This window comes from Zootoca vivipara, chromosome 14, assembly GCF_963506605.1.
Source record: "Zootoca vivipara chromosome 14, rZooViv1.1, whole genome shotgun sequence".
NCBI lineage: Eukaryota > Metazoa > Chordata > Lepidosauria > Squamata > Lacertidae > Zootoca > Zootoca vivipara.
This window is the reverse complement of record NC_083289.1, coordinates 8301564-8328648: the sequence shown is the minus strand read 5'-3', so window position 1 is coordinate 8328648 and position 27085 is coordinate 8301564. Positions and strand designations below refer to the sequence as shown.

The following is a 27085-nucleotide window of genomic DNA, read 5'->3' as shown; positions in this document are numbered from 1 at the left end:
GCTTCGCCCCCAGGCACCAAGAAATTGGCCCGTGCGAGCTGTGAGCAGGGAAGGTTGCTCTTGACTTCTTCCGTCAGTGGAGGGCAAATCCCTTTGGGAAAGGAAGAATCCCAAGAGAGAGAAGGTACAAGCCAACAGTGCATGCTTTGCAAAGGGACAGCTCTTCTCATATTAAGTACTTTGGGGGCTTCCCCACCCCTTTTGGATGTAGCTGCTCTATACAGTGGAACCTCGGTTTATGAACACCTCGGTTTATGAATTTTCGGTTTACGAACGCTGCGGACCCATCTGGAACGGATTAATTCACTTTACATTACTTGCAATGGGAAAATTCGCTTCAGTTTATGAACGCTTCAGTTTATGAACTGATTTCCTGAACCAATTACACCCATGCTTCGGGTTAAATATGCTTTAGGTTGAGTACTCTGAGGACCTGTCTGGAATAGATTAATCCACTTTCCATTACTTTCAATGGGAAAGTTTGCTTCAGTTTATGAACACTTCAGTTTATGAACTGATTTCTTGAACCAATTGCACCCATGCTTCATGTTAAATATGCTTTAGGTTGAGTACTCCGCGGACCCGTCTGGAACAGATTAATCCACTTTCCATTACTTTCAATGGGAAAGTTCACTTCAGTTTATGAATGCTTCAGTTTAAGTACTCCGTGGACCATCTGGAACAGATTAATCCACTTTCCATTACTTTCAATGGGAAAGTTTGCTTCAGTTTATGAACGCTTCAGTTTATGAACAGACTTCCGGAACCAACTGTGTTCACAAACCGAGGTACCACTGTATATGGATTCTACATACAACTTGTTCTTTCTCAAAGAGAAATAAAGCAAAAGGCAGTCATTAATATGTTAAGGGTATACACTTTTGTTTTTGGAAGAAAAAGTCCAGTTTCTGCATTACAGATTGTCCGTTTGCTAGCTCTAAAGCTGTGTGACAATTGTGAATGGGTGAAAAAGCTGGTTGCAACTCCTCGAGCAGCACCCTGGTGCAGGCTGGGTGGGGGGTGGATGCATATAGGTATGACTCAAACTTGCAGCTTCCAGTGCTGCAGTGGAGAGAACAGCCTCCAGACTACAGGCCTGGCCTTCAGAGAATAATCTTTCTTGCTCTGCTCTTGCTGGGACAGCCTCCAGACAGGCAGTGTCTTGTGAAGTGTAACCCTGTGCATGTTTACTTGGAAGCAAATCCCTGTGTCTTCCGTGTGCATAGGATTTGAGATGCAATAGGTAAAGGTAAAGGGATCCCTGACTGTTAAGTCCAGTCGCAGCCTACTCTGGGGTTGCGGCGCTCATTTCGCTTTACTGGCCACGGGAGCCGGCGTACAGCTTCTGGGTCATGTGGCCAGCATGACTAAGCTGCTTCTGGCGAACCAGAGCAGCGCACTGAAACGCCGTTTACCTTCCCGCTGGAGTGGTACCTATTTATCTACTTGCACTTTGATGTGCTTTCAAACTGTTAGGTTGGCAGGAGCTGGGACCGAGCAACGGGAGCTCACTCCGTCGCAGGGATTCGAACTGCCAACCTTCCGACTGGCAAGCCCTAGGCTCTGTGGTTTACACCACAGCGCCACCTGCGTCCCTTCAGATGCAATAGGCAAGCCTTATTGAATGTGATGGGACTTTTAAGTAAACAAGCACAGGATTGCACCAAACGTTTCTCATACCATTGGACAATCTTTGGCCATGTCAGAGCTAGAATCTGTTGCAAGCGGCAGCTGATTTTGCACAGGGTATGAATATAGGAAGCTGTCATATACTGAGTCACACCTTTGGTCTATCTAGCTCAGTGTTGCCCACACTGACTGGCAGCAGCTCTGCAGGGTTTCAGGGTTTCTTCCAGCCCTAGCCAGTTATGGTGAGGATTAAACCTGTGGCTTTCTGCACACAAGGAAGATGCTCTATCACTGAGCCATTGGATTTCCATTGCTCAGAATTATCTACATCAGGGGAGTGGGGTGAACCTTTGGCCCTCCAGATGTTGCTGAACTCACATCAGCCATAGCAAGCACAGACTGGCAGTGTTTCTCCAGGACATCCTTCCAAGTCCCACTTTGCGACTTCCGTTCTTGTATCCATGTATGGAATTTTCAGGAATCACGAAACTTGCCGGAAAAAAAATCAAAAATCAAGATAACAAACCTTTTATAAAAGAATGGAAATGCTTTATGGAATATTTACAAATAAACTGTAAAGAGATAAGAACATTGGCAGGATTGTTGCAATAATCTGCAGTTTTATAAGAGTATCTATTTAAAGAAGATGAATAAATGAGTAAATTAAGTTAATTTGGATATGCAGAAACTATTAAAAATAAATTTAAGGAACCGCAGAAAGAGGGGGAAGGAAGTTGAGTTTTGAAATGTTAAAATGATTGTAAAAATGTATAAAACTTAAAATCATAAAAACAAACAAAAAATACTTTGCAACTTCCAAGCTGGGTTACTCTAACATGATCTCTGGGAAGAATGAGACTTACTTGCAGATCACTGGGTGATTGCCAGTAGATTGGCAAGGGTTTCTGATAGTGTTGAGTAAAGTTGCAACTTGTGGGAGGGGGGACCCTTGCACCTGTAGGCCTTCTGTGCTAATCTCTGCTCTCTCAGCCCGCGTCTACTGGGCCAGATCATTGGTCCATCTAGTTCAGTATTGTCTACACTGACTGCCAGTGGGTCTGCAGGATTCAGACAAGGGTCTCTCCCAGCCCTAGCTGGAGATGGAGGGGATTGAGCCTAGGGACCTTCTGCATGCAAAGCAGATGACTTACCACTGATTCCCGAAGCAAAGAATACAGCATACAGCCTGGTGTGTAACCGTGGAGTGAGAGGCTCTGAAGAGCCCCCTGGTATGGAAATAGGGGTGTTGAATGCTTGTGCCCCAGTTTGCATCTTTGAAATGTTGAAAGGTGGGGAAGCAGGGTGCATTTGGGGAGCCTGCAACAGCCATTTCTGTGATTGTGTGTGAGAGGGTGGGGGGGGGAGAGACAGAGAGACAGAGGAATTGGCAGCTGGCTGCCCTGTCGGTAACAAGCAGCCGGTCAATTTGTATTCAGAGGGTGGTGCAAGGAGAGAGATGTCTGGCTACTTTGCTACAGGCGCTGCAAGAACCGAGGAGGAAAACATGGGGAAGCTTGAATGTGGCGAAAAGAAAAAGCAGAAGGGAGACCCAGCCGAGATGGGTGGAAGTGGGCCCAACATAGTTTGCTGTGCAACTAAATCCACAATCCCTTGATATGTTGCATCATCATCATCATCATCATTCTTATTTTTAAAAACCTGTTATTCCATCAAGTGGCTGAGATCTGTGGTGCACACAGGGGTTGGCACAGCTTAGCTCAGGCATCCCCAAACTTCGGCCCTCCAGATGTTTTGGCCTACAACTCCCATGATCCCTAGCTAGCAGGACCAGTGGTCAGGTAAGATGGGAATTGTAGTCCAAAACATCTGGAGGGCCGAAGTTTGGGGATGCCTGGCTTAGCTTCACAACCACCCTGTGAGGGAGCACATTTCAGAGAGGCAGCTGTGTTATTCAGTTCCGGGAATTCCATAAAACGAAAAGCATGTGGCAACTAAAACAAAGGGCTGATCTTGAGCTTTGCAGCAACTTTGTTCCTATTCATTTAAGACTCGATCTCAATGGAAAGCACAAGGGTGGGGGAGAGTGGCTCTTGTGCTGGGGTCCTGCTTAATTAAGGGTTCTGCCTGGCATCTGGGTGGCCACTGTGAGGACAGGATCCTGCATTGCAGGGGGGTTGGACTAGATGATCCTCTGGGTCCCTTCCAACTCTATAGTGCTATGACTCTGACTAGGGGGGTCGTTGGCCTGATGCAGCAGGCCCTTCTTGTGTTCTTGTGCTAAGTAAAGAGCAGGATCCATGGAGTAGGAATGAGAGAAAATTTGCTCAGTTTTAGTTCTCGTTAAAAGGTTAATCCGATTAATCCACACTTTCCAAAATGAGAACTGAAGCACAACCGTCCTTTGAAATTTGCACACCTCTGAATTTTGCAGCGTGGTCCTTCAGCCGAACAGTGTGTACAAAAATGCATATGTTAGTGAAAATAACATTCCCAAGTGCTTTTTATTAGGGGGGATTGCTTTGCAAAAATGTGTATCTTAGACAAAAAGTACATGCAACCATGCTTATTAAGAGAAATTAGCGCTAAAATGATGGTGAATTTTCGTGAGGAGTTCTTTTTATTTTTAAGAAAATTGCAAGCAGATGTGGCAATCAGAACTTAAGACTGGGTAAATACAAAACTGAAAGAAAACCTAAATCAACATGCAGGTAGGTAGCCGTGTTGGTCTGAGTCGAAGCAAAATAAAAAAATTCCTTCAGTAGCACCTTAAAGACCAACTAAGTTTATATTTTGGTATGAGCTTTCGTGTGCATGCACACTTCTTCAGATACACTTGAAACAGAAGTCAGACCCTTATGTATATACAGAGGGTGGGGGTGGGTGGGAATGGGGGGTGGGTCTGACTTCTGTTTCAAGTGTATCTGAAGAAGTGTGCATGCACACGAAAGCTCATACCAAAATATAAACTTAGTTGGTCTTTAAGGTGCTACTGAAGGAATTTTTTTATTTTGCTAAATCAACATGTTCTCCCATCTGCAGTGCATGTATATATAGAGATCAATTGTGGATGCTGGTGGTCTGGGGACCACAATAGCATGAAATGGGGGTGCAGGGAGAATCTAACATGTACCCCCCCCCCACCTGTACCAGCAGCTGCCTCTCCTGCCTCATTTCCGCCTCTCTCGGAGGTTAGTCAGCCCCCAAAGTTCAGCTTACACAAGGCAGGCTTGACATTTATAAACATCAGACAGTCCCAGAGAATCAATAGAGTTTAATAACCAGCGAGCAAAGCAGAGAGAGACACATCAAAATGACATTGGCCTGTTCAGTAAATGTTATTCTAAATCATACTCACTGGAGTTTTATTACATTAAGCATATAGCAGAGAGACAGATTCCATCAAAGGCCATTTCGCTCATAAAGGTGATTGGCAGCTCAGCAGCAGTGGGCCTCACCTGCTCCCCTCCCTCCCCGTTTCAGGGAAGAAGGGTGGGGGAAGACCCACAACTACCACTGCTTGTTTCCTCGGTGCTTCATCAGCTGTGAGGATTCTTGAAGTAGCGCAGGCACCCCCAAACTGTTTTGGCCTACAACTCCCATGATCCCTAGCTAACAGGACCAGTGGTCGGGGAAGATGGGAATTGTAGTCCAAAACATCGAAGTTTGGGGATGCCTGAAGTAGTGCATGCTGATGCCCAGGCTGTCATCTGAGATTTCACTCCCGACATGCAAACGCAGATATCATTGGCCACCCAAGCAGGAAGCAGAAGAATCTCTGCATGTCTTACCCACTCTGAACATTTCCCAGAAGGAAACCTGTGCGGTAAAGGAGAGGGGGCCCCAAAGCAAGAAAGAGGGAGAAGCTATTGTAGAAGACTGATTACTTTGCTCCATTACCCTATCCAAGTCACATGTTCCGAAACAATACACAAACTAGAGCATGCAACAAAATAAATACTAAATAGAAGCATATTTCTGCATTGAGGGTTGTAGAGCGCTTTAAATGTGCTTTCAGGAGTTGCTGTCATTTGCTTTCTTTTCTTAAAAAACAAAAGCCCGTTTCCCTGCCCTCCCCAGCCAGGAATCTTTCTTAACCCACACAAAATCAGGTGACATTTTTCAGTGGATCAATGTTACGTTGGTGCAAGATAGCCTTTGCCAACCTGGTGCCCTCCAGGTGTTTTCGACTACAACTCCCAGCTAACGGCAGTTGAAGCCCCAAAACATCTGAAAGGCACCAAGTTGACAGCATTTGGTGTACAAGCACACACATTTCTAGTTTTGTGGAAATTTTTGTCAGAATTTGCACCCACTCTCCCTTTGGAATTTAGCATCTCAAGTTCCCCCAAACACGAAAACAAGGAAAAAATTGAGATTTGTTTAATGTGACATGCTTAGATTTCTTTGTAATATGAATTGTTGTTCTCTTGCAGCTTCTCCTTTGGAATATATTTGTCTTTACCTGAAATTTCCCCCAGTAGCTTTTAAAATTCCCCAGGCCTCCCTATCCCAGCATCTGATCAGCACATTGAGAAACTGAGTCTCCAGTTTTTAGCTCCCCACACAGGCCTTTTGTAATCCTAAGCCTCAAAGAGAGATCTTTAAGCCTTCCTTACACTGCTTCTGTGGTGTTTCTGAGACATGGATTACATGAAAGCCCCAATCCAGATCTCCACATGATCTCACAAAGTATTTGGTCCTGGTTCATCCAGGTACATATCTAGGATTTGGGCTTGTTCCCAAGGTAGCTGTGGTAAAAAAATTATCAGAACTTGCTTTGACCTTGGAAGTCAAACAGAATCCGTTCCAGAAGTTTGTTCGACTTCCAAAATGTTCAAAAACCAGATCGCTGTTTCAGATTGGCTGCAGGAGTCAAAAGCCACAGATGCCCCTTGGACGTTCGGGTTCCAAAAGAACATTTGCAAACTGGAACAATCACTTCCAGCTTTGCAGCATTTGGGAGCCAAAATGTCCAAGTCCCAGGGCGTTCAGGATCCAAGATACGACTGTATTATGAGATGGCATTCACCGCACCAGGGCAAATTGGCATCTTGCTTTGCCGTGGCAAATGCAAAGATGCATTTCAAAGAAAATAACTTGCAAGACAAATGGCATCAGAAATAGGCCCCATTCTTTTCAGTGGGGCTGACTTCAAGATAAGTATGTAGACTACAACCAACTTGAGAGAGTCAAATTGTAATATGAAAGTGAGTTTGCCACACTAAGAGGTAACTTGTGACAGGAATGTTTCTCTATAGTTCCTTACGTTGCTGTTCTTAACCTGTCATGTCTTTGCCACTGATTCCCTGCCAGCACTTTCAGCAACTGACTGAAAGTTGTCATCCTCAACTTGGGATCCATTGATCACAGTCAAATTTATCTCCGAGTAAACACACATAGAATTGTGTGCCAGTTTGGGGAAGGGTTTGTAATAATGGAATCTGCTTCCGTGGCTAGGATTCAGTTTGCTTATATGCATTCATGGAAGGATAGGCTCGTTGTGAGAGGATGCCAAGATGACATCACCACCTGGAAAGGAGGCTCCGCCTACAAGGTATCACACATTCACCCACCCTATTGTGTGAGGCTTCCTGTCCGCACCCCTTTCAGCTGTGCTCTTGCTCTGTCAACCACAGTCAAGACACTCGCTCAAGGCTGGGAGCTGTGTGCCCTATATCCACATACAAAAAGCCATCTTACTTGTACAAATCAGTGCAATGAGCTGAATATCCCACCATTCAACCCTACCCATCCCTGCCTTAATGTTTATGTTACCCTTTGCTGTTTGTCTTTTAATTTGCCCTGAAAGTCTCTGTAGATCTTTGACTTTCTGGGGTCATTTTGCTTATATTACATCTGAGGATGGGCAAGTCTGTCTGTTTTGGTTTCCCAGAGTTTCTCATTTCTTCAATCTTAAATTAAGTTGTCCGCATTTCGACATCAGTTTGAGGATTTATTTATTTATTTTAAGTGCAATTCTCTCCCCCCCAATATACACATGCTTTTATGCAATTTTGTCTAATAAACACATTTTTTGCAAAGCAATTTCCCTAATATAATGCATTTTTCATACTTTTCCCAGCGATGTGTGTGTGTGTGTGTGTGTGTGTGTGTGTGTGTTTTCAAGCACACTTGACTCTAGTATACACATTTTTGTACACATTACTCACTGGAAAATTTTGAAGGTTAGTTCTATTTCGGTTTGCATATTATTTCGGAAAGCGTGGATTTGTTAGGTTTTCCTTTAAATGTGAACTAAATCTAATTTCTCTTCCCAACCCCCATCCCTAGTTACACATAGATAATGTGCATGCTGAATTAAAGTGTTCACAATGTCTTTAACATCATTCAATATGCACAATTAATATATTTAATTAAATACACAGGAGACGTAATATATTTAATTATTAAACAAATCCAATACACAAATGCATGTGCTTTTGCTAACAATGCACGACACACAATTTTTTTTTAAAAAAAAGGCTTTAAGATGTTTTTTCTTGAATGTTGCCGAGGACCGCCAAAAAAGGCCTTGTGGGTCACATGCAGCCCATGGGCTGTGGGTTGGACCACCCTTAAACCCCTTTAATTTCTTTTTCCATCACTGCTGCAGTCCCTTGTTGAGCGCTCCATACTTGACACCAGAAAGCAGCTGGCCAGGTTCCTCCTTCTCCCCTCCCCCCACCGCATATTCTTCTTTGTTGGCAGGACTAATTTGTTTGGTCTTTCTTATACACATTTACAGCCCCACTTGCCCCCACATGAAATCTTGCAGAAGGGCCCTAGCTCAGTGGGTAGAGCACCTTTGCTTTGCATGCATAAGGTCCCAGGTTCAGATCCTAGCACCTCCAGGTAGGGATGAGAAAAGACTCCTGCCTCAGACCCTCGAGAGCTGCTGCCAGTCAGTGTGGACAATCCTGAGCTGGATAATTCAATGGCTTGTCTCTGTATAAAGCAGTTTCGTTGGGAGTGAAAAGGCTGTTAAACAGCTCCCGGGCAGGGCAACGCCTTTTTCCATCTCTTGCAGCAACTAAAATCCTCCACAATATGGCTTGCCGTCCTGGGCAGCTTGCTTGGTCCACCTGATTATTATGATTTCCCTGCCCACTGTGTGTTTATTGGCCACTGACTATGCATTGTGCAGCTGAATCTGAACCATAATTCTCGGCACACTTTCCCCACTCCACCTGCGCCGTCCTGGACACCGTTACCCCTGACTCCGCCCGAGGACCCCCACAATTATAATCAGTTCACAAAGTAAATTGTTCATCTGTGGCTTGCCTCCCTGGTTGCCATGGCTACCCTTATCAAGCACACGGCACGTCTCCATGGCAACGCCAGGGAAGCACTGGCTGTTGCCCGAGCAACGGATATAATTGTAGTGCTCGTAGGATGGGGAGGGAGGATAAAGTGTGGGGGGGGAGAGAGAGAGAGGGAGAGAGGGCAGGCGACAAAGCATGAAATTGCTCAGTAGGTTCGGCAGAAGGAACAATGAAACAGCAAAAGAGCCACGTCCCCTTGGTGTGTGTACAACAAAAGAAGTGACATCCCCTCGATGTGCCTGTGTTATGTGCCCACAAACGCAACAAGCAGCATTCTTCTTGTGTGACAAAATTGGAAGCCTTCTGTTCAGTGGGCAAGCAACCTGCTGGGGGAGCGGTTTCGCTTCTAATAAAATAGGGTTCTTTTCAGAATTGTGATGGCAGTTGTGTGAAGTTCTGTGGGGCTCCTGCCCTGGAAGAAGGGTTTCTGGTACATTCTGTAGGGCCAGGATTTCTCTGGGGTTTCACGGAGATTTTGCTGGGTTTCAGGCATCCTTCTGAAGGAAGGAAGGACAACCAACTGTAGAGATGGGCAGGTCTGTTTTTCATTTTTCCACATTTCCCCATCAGTTTGCAATTTTCTTTTCAGTCCTCATGGAAATTCACCAGGATTTCAATGCACACAATTCTCTAAATGTGAATATTAGGCAAAAATGCATGCCTAATATTCACATTTCCCCAAAGCAACTCCCCCTGATACGATGCAATCTCGTATGCTATTTCCAGTGATGCATGCATCCTTACACACATTTTATCCCAGTATATGCATTTTTGTACACATTTCTTGGCACTGCAAAATTCAGTGACGTGTGAATTTTTGAAAGATGGGAGTGTTAGGTTCGCATACTGTTTTGGAAAGTGTGATTGCGGAAGAGTCCCCTTTAAATACGAACCAAATCAAATTTCTTCCCCATCCCTACCTAGGAGCAGGCTTGGTGGGGAGGTGGGTGGCAGCACCCAAGCAGTGGACTGCAATGTATTTGGAAGGGAATGGTGTCAAATGTCCCGTGTGTCTTTGATATGTGGCTCTGTGCAATCCTCAACTTATCTGATCAGAAGTAAGCACCATTGAGTTCATTGGGACTTACTCATTAGCAAAGTAGGTATGGGACTGCAGCCTGTGAGTCTGTTAGTGTGTGTGAACAGCAAAGTAAATGATCATATCAGGGAGCTAGAATGAGCCAGTATGGTTGGACTAGGTCCTGGGAGGGTTCAAATCCCCACTTAGCCATGAAGCTCACCAGGTGACCTTTGATCACTCATGATCTCTTTGCCTAACCTACCTTACAGGGTTCTTGTGAGAGCAAAATGAAGAGTGGGAGAACCATGAGTCCTTTGGAGGGGAAGTGGGATATACAGGAGCTGGTGATTGTCATAGAAATCAGGTTCTTTGATTAAGACAAAGAGATGCATATAGGGATATCAACCAAGACAGGATCTTCACCAAGGCTCTGGAATTCGCTTCTTAGGGAGCCGACACCCGCTCTGCTTTTCAACAACTGGTAAAGTTGCAGTTTTTCCATACTGCTTTTTGTGCTTATCCTCTGATTTTGTGTATTTATTTTCCACCGTTGTGTTTTACCGATCTTAGAAGACTTGTTTTACTTTTGTGCTTCCTTCTTTATTTTACTGTAATGTATTGTTCACTGCTTCGTGGGCCCTGGGATTGGGAGGTGGGAATATAAAAATGCATAACCAATCAGCTTCGGCAAACAGTGGCCAAGGAACCCAGTTGAGGTGGCCTTTGTCTTTTGTGTCTTCAAGGCAACAGGGTTTCAGGGTCGAAAGAGTTCTCCCGGTTGGAACATGCAGGGAGTTTACTATCTAGCTGGTCAGTGCTGGGCACCTATTTTTATACCGAGAATGTTTCAGGGTTGTTGTTCTTTTTGGGGGGGAGGGGGTAGTGCAAGAGTGAACCTCCAGATGGTTGTAGTGCTGTGACACTGGGGAAGTATTACAGAACAACTAACAAAGCAGAATGATGCATGGTTGGTCAGTAAAAGATTTCCCACTATTGTGCTATTATTGCACCAATGAGATATTGCTGGATGCACTCTGATGTTGTTGTGGCAGCACCTGGGGCAAGGCAAGCCCCCTCAGCACTGCTGGCTGATAAACAAAGGGGCAATAGCTCAGCGACCTACCTGAGAGGCAGCCGCAGCACCCTGTGAGCGTCAAGTACAGTGGAGAATGAACCTGGGGATTGGTCGGGAGCGGGTAAAAAGGTAAAGCAAAAGGGACCCTGGGCGGTATTTCCAGTCAAAGGCAACTATGGGGTTGCGGCACTCATCTCGCTGCCAAGGGAGCCGGCCACAGACAGGTCATGTGGCCAGCATGACTAAACCGCTTCTGGCGCAAGGGGACTCCGTGCTGGGTGCCAAGAGTGCATGGGAATGGGTATCTTTCTAAAGCCCATGCAGAAGGCACCCTAGCAACTGTCTGTTTCCCAAATCTGCTCCTCAGTCTGCCCACACAAACATTGGGAGATTTTCTGTGTGAGAGGGAGGGCACACTAATTTTTATTTATTATTACTACTTTTTCTTTTTTTGCTTCTGAAATTTTGTGTCCCTAAGAACTTTGTGCCCAGGACAACTGCCCCTGTGGCCACGCTACGCCCCTGGGTGGTGGTGAACCTGGAGAGGTCCTTTTGAGGGCAGCCCTGAGACTAAGGAGGAGGAAGCAGTGCGATCCATTAAATTGGAAAAGGCAGGCCGGTGAAGGCTGGCTGGTGGTAGACTGATGTTGGTGGGGCAGGGCCTCATTCACTCCAGAGGACCAGCCTCCACTGGATTCTAGCACAAATCCATCGGGAGTAAAAGGCTATGAAGCCCCTTTATCACTACTTTCCCTCACAAGCACAGTAGGTTGGCCTGCCGTAAGTCAGGAGCTGCTTGGGCACATTTGGGAAGCTATCTGGGAACTGTCCATATTGGTCCCCTCTTTGCCTTCCCATTGCTGGGGCACAGCGAGAGGGAAGATGGATAGTGTTAGCCTTGGAGAATATGTCACACAGTGTTAGCTCATTTGAGAGCAATTTATCTCATTTCCTGCAGGGCCATACAGATCTGTAGAGGCCCACATAGCAAGCAGGTTAGAAGAGCATGCATTGAGGATGAGCTAGCACCATTAATGCTCTCCAACCACAGCAGGCCATTAGGAGACTGGCACTGTGCCCTGAGCCACTAGGGCAGTCCCAGACCCTGGAAGGAGCTTTATCTTGGGGTGCTAGCACTACCAATCGCCTACCATTCACCTTTGCTATCCTCTGTTTATCTGAATGTAATTTAACCTACTCCAGGTTAAACCAGTCCGACCTGTTGCATCAGTATATTCATGATTGCCTGAGACTAAGAGCTCCAAGACTTTGTGTGCTGCCTCCTCTAGAAAGGGAAGGTGTAGGGACTGCAGTTTTGTGTCGTGGTTGCTGTGTGAGAAGGCTCAGACGCACACTCCTAAGAGTGCTGAGTAGCAAAGAACACTTTACTTTGGTCCCTCTTATACAGCTCTATTATCATTAGCGTCAACTAGCAAGACTAACTGTAACTGCACTTACTTTACTTCTACTCCTTACAGTATTATTATTATTATTATTATTATTATTATTATTATTATTATTATTATACCTGCATGTCTCAGGATAAAATCACAATATTAAAACACAAAATGCATAACTATCAGATCCCATATAGTACATAGGTATGTTCACAACCTTCTGCCCACCTAGCGGTTCAAAAGCACATCAAAGTGCAAGTAGATAAATAGGTACCGCTCCGGTGGGAAGGTAAACGGCATTTCCATGCACTGCTCTGGTTCACCAGAAGCGGCTTAGACATGCTGGCCACATGACCCGGAAGCTGTATGCCAGCTCCCTCAGCCAGTAAAGCGAGATGAGTGCCGCAACACCAGAGTCATCCACGACTGGACCTAATGGTCAGGGGTACCTTTACCTTTACCTTATGTTCACAACACCAGCTGATTTCCAAAGGATAACAGGGGCACTGAATCTGCCTAGAGTCACTGAGAATTATTCTGTTTCCAGGTCTGGATGCAGAAAAGTCCATTTCTCGTTATAGTGGAGCTCAGCTTTGCACCCGAGGAAATTGAGACTGTGACATTGTATAGCACCATTATGTCCACGGGGTGTTTTTCTCAGAGGGATGCTATGCAGGCTGCTTGCTGTGATGCACCCCCTGGCACTTTTAAGCAGGGGTGGGGAACCCATGGTCTTGCAGATGTTGCTGGGCTGCTGTTGTTGGAATGCAATTACATCTGGAAGACCAGTTCCCCCTCCACTGAGGTAAGAAAGGAGAGGAAGGAAAACAACAACACAGCGCTCATATTTGAGAAGTGAGACATGCACACCTCTGAAAAGTATTAGATTTCTCCCCCCAAAATGAAATGAATTGTAGAGTTGGAAGCAACCACAAGCAACCTTGCTGTTTGCTGTGATGAAATTGCATAACTTATGTAATTAATTAGGAAAATTACAAAAGTTACATGGTCGTTCCACTATTCTGCCCCATGGGTTTCAAAGTAAAGGAAACACAATGCATTGGGGGAGAGGGGATGTGATCCACTAGATATCATTTGCGAACTGAGCAACAACAGCAGCAAATACCAATTGTATCTGCTGGATTGATTTCCATGCCAGACATGGGAGAAGTAAGCAAACCACAGCAATTTCCACTCCCACTTATGTTTTCAACAGAATTCTCTGGCCTCCCTACTTCAGGGGCACGCTCACCCCCACAAAATTCTGGGTTGAATTCTCCAATCCAGTAGTCCTATTTTATATCTGGCTCTGGTTGGTGGACTTTGGGGTTCTAGCAGGGCCGTCTTAAGCATATCTGGCGCCCTGGCGCCGTGGTGCGAAGATCCCTCTGGCACCACCCCCCCCCCGTTTCCCAGCGCGGCTGTCTGGTGGGCATAGTGGGCATAGTGTTATGCGCGGCTGCCGCAGGCACAGCCATGCGGCGCCCCCTGGTGCCCCGGCGCCCCCCAGCCTTGCTGTAGGGCCGGTCCTGGCTTCTAGATAACAACGGCAACCACCACCACAAACCCCCCAAGCATGACATCTGTCTTAGGAGGCCAGAGAGAGTTGTACCTAGGACCTGTACTTACTCTAATCTTGTTAATCAATATGTTATGTTACCAACACCAGTGAGGATCCTAAAATCAGCATCCAGGGTCCAATACACGCAGGGCCGCCTTAAGCGCCCCTGGCGCCGTGGAGCGACGGATCCCTCCGGTGCCCCCCCCGCCCCGTTTCCCAGCGCGGTGGGCGGGTGGGTGCAGTGCGGCTGCCACAGGCGCTGCTGCGTGGCGGGCAGGCAGGCACAGCGCGGTTGCCGTGGGCGCAGCTGTGCGGCGGACCGACCGGCCAGCGGGCGGGTGCAGCTCGCGGCGCCCTCCTGGTGGGCCGGCGCCGTGGTGCCCTGCGCCACCCAGCCTGGCCGTAGGGCTGGCCCTGAATACATGAGCACCACCCATTCTCCACACCCCAAGAGGCACAAGCAAAAATAGGCAAAGAAATAGGCAAAGAAAAATGGCAGGCTTTGCCCATAAGAGTGGGAGGGAGGAAACAAGCAGACCGGACCACTGGAACACAAGAGAGAAACAAATCATTAAAAGTGCCTAACTTTATTTTTTGAAATGTCATTTTCCTTAGAGCCACCCTGTACCCAGTGTCTCTGGTTTCTATTGGAAGGTCCTCTGTTTGAAGGGCTGTCCTGTTCAAGTATAGTTTAAAGCACCCTTCTCTGAGTGGTGGAACTTTGAATGGTGTTGGGTTGACTCCCATCAGCCCCAGCTATCATAGCTTAGCTGACTGACAGGGATGATGGGAGTTGTGGTTCAGCCACATCTGGAGGGCACCAGATTGGGGAAAGTTGGCTTAAAGTGAAGGAACACTCTGAGAGGAGAGAAGGGGGCTTGGCATTCCCTATCAGCAGTTGGACCCTGAGCAGCAGACTGAGAAGACACACAGGTCACCTGGGAACGGTCTTCTGCGTTATGGCGAGATGTATTGTATTTCTACTTAAACGACAGTTACTTTCTAAATTTGCATTTATATACTGTACATAAATTAACCCATGCAAATTTCATGCAAATCTGCACCCCCTTTTTTTATCCCTCTCATACTTTAGCAATATATCCCCCCTTTGGGGAATACATGGCATTAGCGGCAGTCTGAAACCACTGGTAGAACACTTAGGAACAAACTTGTAAATAGTAAACTAAAATAGAGTACCCAGAACAACCATTAAAAAAGAAAAAAAGATTACACAGCTTCTTCATATATCTTCATCTTGTAGAGTGTTTGCATTGTCTATGTTAAATCTTTTAAAAGACAGAATGGTGTTGGGAAAAGAGAACAGTGTGAGTCTCTTGTTGTGCCCATAAGTGCAGTCACATAGATGCTAACTCTAACTGGACCAATCGCCTTTCTCCATATAAAGCAGTGGTGGGATATATCCTGATTTGCAGCCCTGAATTCTCCCTGTGCTTTAGTGTGCTGTCTTGTGTTGCTAAAGGGCCGCCGGGCTGCCTCATCCTCCTGGGGACTATATCTTGCTGTCAATGTAATCTCTGTCAACAGGATTTGGAAAATATCCTCTGGGAACACAAGAGCTGGAGAAACAAACACAGAGAGAAATAATTATTACTGATTAACCATTAGCTACATCTCCACATGGTGCTCCACTTGCATAAGTGTGCCAGGGAGAGGGTGGGGGAGGTCCCAGATAGGGGTTTTGCCCTGCCCTTCTCCAAGCACACACATATAGCTGGAGCCACAAGAGGATCCGCCACCTCTCTTGAGATCTTTTGCTGTCAGGCAGTGTTGCCTGGTCTCCATTGAGGCTGATAGAGTGGGAAGCAGGGAGCCCAAGAAGTAGGTTGCACCAGAGACAATTACAGACACAGCCAACTAATTCTAAGGGTGCCCCAGCCCTCTGTCCAGCTGGGGTTGGCTAAGTGCAGATTGGGGGTGATGCAGCAGCTCTCAACTCATGGGCGTACCCAGGATCAAAACTAGGGGGGGGCCACGCCAGCCATGCCCCCCAGCCCCAGCCACCTGATTGGCTGGCTGGCAATGATGTGGCCAGGATCCCCCAGGAAGCGTGGTCAACATCCACGCCCCCCCCAGAGGCATATGCAAATGAGGTGTCGCGGAGCATTGTGGGGCAGCACTTTCTGTGCTGAGCTCGCTGTGACTTGAAGGAGTGTGGGCTGAAGTTAGCCCAGGTCCAGGTTTCTCTCGACGGAGGCAGCTTCACTGGCAGTGTCCCTGCCTTGCCGTGCTCTTTATACCATTCCCCCCTTTTTTGCTTCTAGGGGGCAGTTGTCCCCCCTGCCCCACTCTGGATACGCCAATGTCTCAACTCACCCTAACAGACTGCACTGCACCTAACTGCACTGTGGCAGGGGAAAGAAAATCTCACTGTGCCTAACTTTCTGTGGGGCACCAACTCAGGGCAGTTATAGAACAGGAAGGGGTTGAGACCATGAGGGTGGTGAAGGGTGGTACACTGGGGTGAATGAGACGTTGCCTCACCAACCTCTGTCTGCCCTCAGCCAGCCCTCACTTGCCTGACTTCCTGCTTGCAACCGGTCCGAGGGGTGGCGATGACTTCCATCTTCCTCCTCCTGAGTCTCAGTGTTGCCCCTTGCAGAACTCAGCAGGGAGGAGGATTGAGAGGGGCAAAACTATATCCAGTTGGATCTGCCTGTCATTGGTTCTGGTGCCATCAGTGGGCATTGCTTCCTTCACTCAGTGGTGTGGCATCCTTTGCTGGCGCCCGGGGCACGCATGCACATGTAGGCACATGCACCAGGCAGGACCAGGGGCTGGGCATGAAGGGTAAATAAAACCCGCCATGCCAGCCCAACAGTTCCCACTGCTGGGCACACACAGTGTTCACGGGCCAGCCGGCCCACCCACGCAAGGGAGAACCAGGCCATCCAACATGGCCCTTGGCAAGCACATTCCCCCAACATTGGTAGGGCAGCCATTCAGCAAGGGGGCCAGAGGCACAGCGACAAGGCAAGGAGCCCAGAGACTCTAGCGGCAGGCAGGGCAGGGATCCCTGTGTGTGGGCGCCTGGGTCGTGCTCCCTCTAAATGCGCACAGGGCTATGGCCCTCTGACCCTCCCTATGCTACACCCCTGGGCAACACTGACTGCCATTGCATGAGGGATACTACCAACCTCCCTTTCAAGAAAATAGACCCAGGTGGCGCTGTGGGTTAAACCACAGAGTCTAGGGCTTGCTGATCAGAAGGTCGGCAGTTCGAATCCCTGCAACGGGGTGAGCTCCCGTTGTTCGGTCCCAGCTCCTGCCCACCTAGCAGTTCGAAAGCACATCAAAGTGCAAGTAGATAAATAGGGACCGCTCCGGCGGGAAGGTAAACGGCGTTTTCGTGCGCTGCTCTGGTTCACCAGAAGCAGCTTTGTCATGCTGGCCACATGACCCGGAAGCTGTCTGCGGACAAACGCCGGCTCCCTCGGCCTATAGAGCGAGATGAGCGCCGCAACCCCAGAGTTGGACATGACTGGACCTGATGGTCAGGGGCCCCTTTACCTTTTTTTACTGGTACATGATGGGGAAGAGCACACCCTGAAGCAGTGGGCTTTGTACTGGCTGGTAGGCTTTACCAATCGCCAGAATTAGGGGGCTAAGGTGGGCTTGGTAAGCCAGAGCCTTTCCTAGCTTGAGATGCCAAAATGTTGTTTTTGTAAGGTTTTCCAAACACAGTGGGGGCGATTTGTCTACAGTTTTTATGTGTTTGGTTTAGGCTTTTATTTATTTTTTCAGAAAGAATGAAAGAAATGGAAATTGAGGTGGGAAATTAAATTACTCTTGTATTTACTTGGCTCTTGGTACAAAACAAGACAATATCCTTTGGGCTCAGCAGGCTCCCCTGATGATATTGCGCAGATATAACACGTTTGTAGCAAAGCAGTTGGGGGACATTTAATATTATTCTGTTCTCACGGTGAGAAAAACTAGGAATCTGTTATCAATGTGGCCTCACCTCTGAAAATCTTGTCCCACCCCCACGTTTAACAGATCTTGGGGTGGGGTGGGGGGGCAAGTGTGTGTGTGTTTTTGTTGGTTGTTTTCACACCCCAGATTCTTATGGCGATTCCAGATCAGTATTTTGCATGCCCTGACCCCTACATAATGGGTCTTGATGAGTTCATGTCTTTCTCCTCTGCTTCCCAGGAAATGCTCATCCATTATGCTGCCTGGGTGTGTAAAAGTGTCCTTTCCCTTCCTGACAAGGGGAGAGGGCTTGACATATAACCTTGCCACACACAAACAGAGGGAGGGGTGATGCAGGGACACACATGCCCCAGTGTGTGTGGGGCCACCTTAGCACTCTGAATGCTCCCTGGCCAAGGAGCAGCGGTGGCAGGAGACAGGCTGGAGCCCGCCCTCGTAAAAACTCCCCTCGGTGTCAGTTTGACTAATTTGCTCGTCTTATCGCTGGCAGGATCCGACGTGCCCATCGCAGGCACAGGGCCATAAAACTAATGTAGTGAGGAGGCAGGCCGCAAAATGATAGATACGGCCCGTCGCTTGGAACAAGCATTAGCTTTATGAACCAGGGGTAATTGAAAGGAAATATTTGTCATTGGTCTCCGGCGGACGAGAAGTTTGCAGCAAACTTTGCGGCGACTGCCTCTGTTGGTCGGCTCGCCTGCCATCTCAGTGCGCAGGGACACAGGGTGTTAAGTGGCAGTAGTTAGTGGGGGTGGCAAATTGGTCTCCACTTGCTATCCTGGGCTTTGCTCCTTCTTTGTCCCTTTGTCCCTTCAGGAACAATCAATCCCCCTAATGGCAAGCTCAGGTGAGGTGTGCCAACAGAACTGCAGCCAGAACGGGGCCACTGAGAAGCAAGAGAGGGGTATCGGCATAGCGTGGGAGACCCTGAAGTTTGCTAAACTACCAAAAAAAAAAACCCCCCACAAAAACTCCCTGCAAAGTGGCGTGGGGAGAGAGTCCCAGAACAGCCGAATTAAGACTGACCATGCTCAGTGGCCTGAAATGTTGTGCATCTGTTGTGGTGGGTGGGGGACAGAAAACTGGGGTAGTGGCACATTAGGGGACTCTGGAAGAGGGTGTGGCTTGCTGACTGGCAGAAACAATGAGCAGGGTAACTCCACACTGCAACGTTTTGTTGCCAGCCTCACTTGTAGAGCAGTTTTGGCAGAGGTCGTGAATGTGTTTTGTTTAGAACGAGCCCTACATAGCCCTAAATAATGGGTGGGGTGCCTCCACCCACAAGCCAATCTACCCGCCAGACAGTCCGGTTTGACCCACGAGTCCAGTTTCCTGAAGAAACAGGCCTACCTGCCCATCAACAGATGGCAGCAGGATTTCCTGTCTAGTCACCAGCATGAGGATTAAAGCCTGTTCCCTTCTTCTTTGAACAAGAAGGGGTGACCTTATCCCCGCCACTCACTGCTATTGCCCACCCGTTTAGAGGAGAAGCAGAACAAAGGTGCCCTTTGAAGATGCCTCTCCCCTTTAAGGGAGCAGTGTATGGTGGCAGTGTGTGTGTGGGAATCTTCCACCTCCATTGCTGCCCGTTCACTCACTTAAAGGAGCAGGGAGGCTGTTTCAAAGGGTGCTTTTGCAAAGCACTTTAAGGGTAGGTGGCACTGTAAACAAACGTCATACATTCACAAACCTCATCCCCAAATGTGGGCTCTATACTAGATGGTTCCGTAGTGCAAGGGCCACTCGGATCACACCCTAACCATAACATTCAAAGCTTTTCATACCACTTTAAGTGTCATGGCTTCCCCCCAAAGGATCCTGGGAAGTGTAGTTCGTTAAGAGTCTTCTAACAACTTTCAGCATCCTCTGCAACCTACAGTTCCCAGGATTCTTTGGGAGGAAGCCGTGGTATGAAAGTGCTTTAAACATATGTCATGGGTGTGATCTGTGTTACGCATTATTGATCATTGTGGGGCATAGCTGCCAAGTACCCCGTTTTCCCCGGGAAACCCCCGTTTTTTACTTACCTTTTCCCGGTGGTCCCCCGTATCACTTCATCTTCCGTTTTTCTCCGTTATTTTCTCCTGCCGATGGCCATTTCCCCCCCCCAAACTTCCGGTGTCACTTTGCCCATCTATGGGCATCAAAAATGGCCGCCGCCGACACCGGAAGTCGCGCCGCCGCACTTCCGGCCATACGTAGAAGCTACTTTTGAAGCCGCCGGCAGCCATTTTTGGTGCCCATAGAAGGGCAAGGCGACACCGGAAGTTACATCGACACAACTTCAGGTGTCACGCGGCTGCCGGTCCCGGATTCTGCAGTCCGGGATTTGGAAGGTAAGCTGTGGGCATGTTGAATTTTGCAACTTTCACATTCCAAAAATGAGGGGTTCCAGAATGTTGCAACATGGCTTAGGAATCCAAAAGTTATTTGGGTTCAATTCATATAATTTAGTTATGCCTAGTAAGTAAAACATGTGTCAAATTGCATAGAAATCATTAAGAATGATCATGAAGTACTTGCAATTATTATTATTATTATTATTATTATTATTATTATTATTATTATGATTTAGGCATTATCTTACATTTTCAGAAGGTATTTCTTCATCAGACTTAGATGTACCAAGCTAAATGTTGTCCAATCACAAAATAATAGCAGTTTTGTATTCCTCACACCCTAAAGCATATTTTTAAGACCCCCCGCACAGAAGAAATTTGCAAAAATGAGAAGGCCTAACCCTATGTACAGATGAGGATTTCTTGCATCTGATGTTTGTGTGGACCAGGAATTGGATGAGGAACCAAACCAGGCTGTGCCCAGGCACTATGCCATTTATGGCTCATGGTTGCATTGCATAAACAAGCAAACAGAAGAATTGATTTAGCTACAGGGACCTCTTAAAGGAGGAGAACAAACATCCTTTCACTGCCAATAGTTCCTGGTTTCTAGATGCTGTGGCCATCTTATCACAAATTTACCTTTGCACGCTCACTTTGAAATCCAAAGGCAAACAGAAGCTATACACGTGAATACGTTCCTGGTCCCCTGCAGGGCTAAATGGCATCTGACTCTTCAGGACTGCCCATCCAGATGACTTGCAGCTTTTCCCTGCAGAGGTTCCCCTGCAGAGAGCTCAAGATGTATGCGGTTGTGATCTTTGTGTGTCCCCCTGTGTGTCCAGCGAGGCAGTCAGGGGTGGGGGTGGGGGAGATGAATGATTGGATACATCAGCATCCTTTCATCTGTCATCCTGATGAGGCAAAGGAGCTTTAATCGACTTTAATAGCCATCAAATGGCATCAACAACTTCTCCTAATACGCAAATCAATTAGCAAGATTGATTGGCAGGAGGAGAGTGGTCAGGTGGCTCTGGGAGGCAAGGAAGGAGGGCTATAGCCTGCCACAGAGCCGTTTTGGAAACTCCAGAGCGATGGAGAAGACTTTGGGAAACAATACTGTTGCTGTGCTGTGGTGCCCTGGGGACTTGTGCAGGCATTCCTGTTACTCCTTGTTTGCCGTTCCGAGATGTAACTGCTGCATTCATCTTTTTTCGTTCGCTGCAATCCTGTCTGTTTAGTCTGCGGCTTAGAATGGACAAGCGGGAGCCTGCAACAAAATGTTGCAGTGGTGTCATGCTGTTCCGCATTCCAGCTAGGCACCCATGCCCTTTCCCCGAATACGCCGCTCCATTTTCCCCACTCCATGTACCTCTGTAGTTCCCATCTATGGCTGCTGCTACTGTGATAATGATATCTGGATACATGCAAAGGCAGGCTCCGGCGGATGAAGCAGATGAGACCAGTAGCCCAATGGTCAAGAAGGCATATACCGCAAGTGCCATAGAGAAAAATGAGAAGGTAGCCCATGTAGGAGAAGGAAATCTCTGGCCCTCCATTGTGGGATATCTTCAGGAGAAGAAAAGACGAAAGAGTAAACCTTACACATATTTGGAGTTCCTGTTTGACGGCACCTTGTATGCCTCCTTCTGGCAACATCTGCTGCCAAACTGTTTGCTCTGCTTTCCATTGGACCATGTTTGCAAGGCTAAGGGGGGTGGGTGGGTGGGTGGGTCTTCTTATCTGGACAGCCCAGGACCTCCATACACACTACCCAGGCATGCGCCCCGGGGAGGTCACTTCATTGCTGCTAACACAGTGGTTTGACTTCACCCCTGGAGGCACACTCCATTGTCTCTCGAGAAACCTCTTGTGGAGGAGGCACACAAAGAATGACCTCAGATGGTGATCTCAGGGTCCAGGCTGGCTCATATGGGGAGAGGTGGTCCTTGAGGTATTGCGATCCTGAGCCGTGTAGGGCTTTATAAGTGAAAACCAGCACTTTGACTTGGGCCCAGAAACTAATCGGCAGCCAGCACAGTCAGGCCAGGATCAGTGTAGTATAATCAAACCATCCTGCCCCCAGTAAGCAACCTGGTTGCCAAATTCTGCACCAGCTGAAGTTTCCAAATGTCTTTAGAGGCAGCCCTATGTATAATGCATTGCAATAATATAACCTGGAGACTACTAGAGCATTAGGCTACCCTTGCCCAGACAGGGGTGCAGCTGGGCCACCAGCCCAAGGTGAGGAAAGACACTCTGTGCCACTGAGACCACCTGAGCCTCAAAGAGCCAAAGCAAACAAGATGAATTTTAACAAGGAGAAATGTAAAGTACTACACTTGGGCAAAAAAACAAACAAACATGAAAGGCACAAATACAGGATGGGAGACACCTGACTTGAAAAGTACATGTGAAAAGGATCTAGGAGTACTGGTAGACCACAAACTTGACATGAGTCAGCAGTGTGATGCAGCAGCTAAAAAAGCCAATGCAATTCTGGGCTGCATCAATAGGAGTATAGCGTCTAGATCAAGGGAAGTAATAGTACCACTGTATTCTGCTCTGGTCAGACCTCACCTGGAGTACTGTGTCCAGTTCTGAGCACCACAGTTCAAGAAGGATACTGACAAGCTGGAACGTGTCCAGAGGAGGGCAACTAAAATGGTCAAAGGCCTGGAAACGATGCCTTATGAGGAACGGCTTAGGGAGCTGGGTATGTTTAGCCTGGAGAAGAGAAGGTTAAGGGGTGATATGATAGCCATATTCAAATATATTAAAGGATGCCATATAGAGGAGGGTGAAAGGTTGTTTTCTGCTGCTCCAGAGAAGCGGACACGGAGCAATGGATTCAAACTACAAGAAAGAAGATTCCACCTAAACATTAGGAAGAACTTCCTGACAGTGAGAGCTGTTCGGCAGTGGAATTTGCTGCCAAGGAGTGTGGTGGAGTCTCCTTCTTTGGAGGTCTTTAAGCAGAGGCTTGACAGCCATATGTCAGGAATGCTTTGATGGTGTTTCCTGCTTGGCAGGGGGTTGGACTGGATGGCCCTTGTGGTCTCTTCCAACTCTATGATTCTATGATTCTAAGAGACAGCAAAGGATCCGAAAGTACCCCAAAGCCGTGTGCCTTCTCCTTTACAGGGACTGTAACCCCACCGAGAGCAGGCAACCTCCCACCCCTTTCATTTTGAGCATCCTCTGATTGCTTTCGCTCTGCTTTCCTTTGGACCATGTTTGCAAGGCTAAGGCGGGTGGTCAAGAAGGCTTCTGACTAACCAGCTAAGCTGATTTGAGGAGCACTGGATGGCTAGACTCTAACCAAAGGTGCCTGTGTTTTGTTTGACAGATGAACCGCCCAATTCAAGTGAAGCCAGCAGACAGCGAGGGCCGAGGAGGTAGGTTGCTCTTCATTTTCAACCCATTCATCCATGCTTGACTAACTAACCCTGAGAATCTATTTAGCGTCTCGCCCGGGAGCACAGTTGGACCACCACCCAGTAATGGCCGATCAGACCCTTCTAGCACTGCAGCTGCGCTGTGCCAAAATCCCCTCTGCTTTGCCCTTTCCCCTCTCAGTCAGCGGCAGAGATGTGAGGCGTTCGGAAGCCGAGAGATCAGCGCAGCCCCACCGACCACCATCTCCTCATTAAAATGAGTGAACAGGATGAAGGTCCATTAATTTAAATAAATCTCTTCTGAGTCAAACCACCTTTTTGTTCTTTCTGGGTTTTAGTGTTTTGTTTTGTTAATTTAAATTGCATTTTCCGTCTCTGTTTTCTTTTTGTGCATCCACCTTGGGGGCCCTTATTACAGCTCAGAGGCTAGATAATAAAATGTTTAATTTAAACAAGTAAACACCATACACAGAACATAGATGCTTTTCTTGCTGACGCTGATGCTCCAGCCTGCACCCTTTAACCTCAGTTGCTCTGGCTAACACACTCTACAATTTCACCTGCCTTTAATGTGGTTTGCCCCCTTCCCCAAAGTGGCTTTTCCTGTGAGTCATCTCTCTCTCCCAAAACTGGCCTCTCAAGAAAGGATTCTGAGAGGTTTGCTCATGTAAACAGATTGCTGACATGGGCTTCCTGTTTCCAAGGCTCAGCTGGCAGATCATGAGGCTCCTAATCTCAGGGTTGTGGGTTCGAGTCCCACATTGGGCAAAATATTCCTGCCTTGTGGTTCCTTCCAATGCTACAATTCTAGGATTCTATTATCCTTTGCTCTCTTACTTCAGTCATGAGGGCTGCATCTAGCATAGCCAATGGGAAGACAGGAAGAGGCAGCAGGACACTGTCATTGGATGGGGTGGACATTGAGGGATGGATGGGAGCATGTGACTGATAGCTGGATTTGTTTCATGCCTGGCTGCACCTTCTGGTTAGGCACACATTTTTGGATGCCACAGATACTTTCTTCAAAAAATACACAGCGCTCATAACACAGAGAGGCTCACGAGGCAGACTTTCTGTTAATGAAAATATTGATGATCATAGAACAGCCCTGCATGATCTACTCTGTTTATTTAAGGCACATGAATTCCCCAAAAGAATCATGGGAACTGCAGCCAGTTAAGAGAGCTGAGAATTGTGGGAAGTCATGCACTGTAACTGTGCATGGTATGTGCTTTAAATGCATGCTGCAGATCACAGTGGTGCATCAACTTTATACATAAGAAAAGAAGTTGGAATGCTGTGCCATGGATAGGGATACAGCCACCTGCATGCATAATGCAGATTTTGCATATTTGCATGCTTTTTTCTTATTTTGCATAATGTATTCTGTTTCTGCTAGTCACAGGGAGGGACGAGGAACAGCACAAGGCACTGAAACTCCACTGAAAAAAGTCAGCTGTCCATTGGGCTTTGGGCTTTTAGGAGATTTACATGCTACCAAGCCTCTCTTCCAATCCATAGGGGCTAGCAGATAGCTTAAAACAATGGAAAGCTGGGAGTCTTGTGACAATGGATTTTGTACATAATACCATGCTTTGCACCTTTTCTAGTCTCGTGTGGAACCGCGGACTAATGGTAATGAGAGCCAGTGTGGCCTAATGGTTAGAGTTTTGGACTAGGACCTCACAGGGTTGTTGTGAGAATAAAACAGAAAGAGGAAGAAGAAGGGTTTGTGCCACCTTGAGCTCTGTAGAGAAACAATCAGATGCAAATGTTACAATAAATATATAAATAACCTTGCTTACATAAGCGAAGAATGAAGCCCTCCCCTTGTCAGGATTTCTGTCCATCAGGCTCTCCTTTGCAGTAGTATAGGGCATCTAAATAACATTGCTCACAAACATAGAACAATCAGAGTTGGAAGGGACCATGAGGGTCATCTAGTCCAACCCCATGCATTGCAAGAATGTTTTCCCAATGTGGGACTCGAACTCATGACCCTGAGTTTAAGAGTCTCGTGCTAGCTCAGTTGGTAAAAGCATGAGACTCTCAATCTCAGGCTCGTGGTTTCGAGTCCCTCATTGGGCCAAAAAATTAAATCCTGCATTGCAGGGGGTTGGCCTAGAGCAGGGGTTCCCAACAAAATTTTCTCGAGGACCCTTCATTGAGCCGCTATTGTGACAAGGACCCCCATTAATTCCTAATCCTAAAATTAAAAAGTGAGAGCCAAATTAAGAGTCTTTTTATATTTTATATTTATACGTTTTTTACAGTTACAACAGAGTACTCCATCAGTATACAGTTAGTTTTAATTTTCAGTTCTTAATGAGATGAACCACTTTTTAACCAACGGTCCATTTTTAACTACGCGAACTGTAGCTTCCGCGAAAAACAACGCTTTGTTTACAAACACTACTGTTTTGCAAAGAGGCAGCGCGCGCCAGGGAGGAGGGAGGGGAATGGAGAAGACAGGGTACCTGCGCAGTAGCGCACAAATGAAGCCGACGCGCGCAAAGCATCTTGGGGACCCCTCTGGCATAGCTCGCGGACCCCTGGGGGTCCCCGGACCACCTGTTGGGAACCACTGGCCTATAGAAAGAACCCTTGTGGTTCTTTCCATTTCTACAATTATATGTGCCTGTGCTAAGGCACATTATTAAAATACAGTATCATAAAACTGCAACATTAAAAATATATATTGCAGTGAGCACTTTTTACAGCTTCCCGGGGCGAGCGGGGATGAACCTCATTTAAACAGTATTTTGAAACACCAAGTTTCTTGAAAGGCCTGGGAGAGTTTTCTTTTTAAAGGTCTTCCCCTAGTAATGTCAGAAGAACATAGCAGAGGAGCTGGGATGGCAAGACAGAGGATGCTCTGTCCTGGGTATCTGTTTATTTAATTTCACTTAGCTTCAGGGGTCCTTTTCTTCCCCCTCCTGGCCAGGCTCATGTTCTCAGTTTGGGACATTTCGGTGCTGCAGCCGATGGAACTGCCATGCTCTCCTTTCATCGGACGGCTTTTAAAGGAGCGAGGGCCCCATCTGAGCCTGGACGTCTCAACCGTATCAAGCCCCTTCTTTCTCCGGCTGATCTCATTACAGGCTGGGCTGGGGCCAATGCTGGGATCTTAAAGGCCACCGCTCTGATGCTGCCTTGCGGTGGCTCTGTCACTCCTGCCTGCAGTTAGACCCAATTCCTCCCCTCGAAATGTCAGGCAGCTGCGGATTATTGCATTTGAGGCGCAGCACAAGTAGAGATAAAGCGCCCCGGGAATCAATGAGGAGTTGGCCTCCGCCTGGTTCCCCATTGATTGATGAACCTGTTCCTGCACCAAGCACAATTACTCCTGGGGTGGCGATGGGGGGGGGCAAGAGCCAGTTGGGACTTAGGTGCTGCTGTGAAACTTCCTCTGACACCCCCAGGTAGAG

The 27085-nt window shown here is 47.4% G+C and overlaps 1 protein-coding gene across 1 annotated transcript in view; it reads left to right on the top strand.

The window, feature by feature from the left end:
* The window catches only part of CELF6 (CUGBP Elav-like family member 6), a 178837-nt gene that overhangs the window by 102259 nt on the left and 49493 nt on the right, over positions 1–27085 (top strand). Inside the window, exon 3 of the mRNA XM_060282460.1 lies at positions 23609–23657. Coding sequence (XP_060138443.1) covers positions 23609–23657 — 49 coding nt within the window. The remainder of the gene's footprint in view (positions 1–23608; positions 23658–27085) is intronic.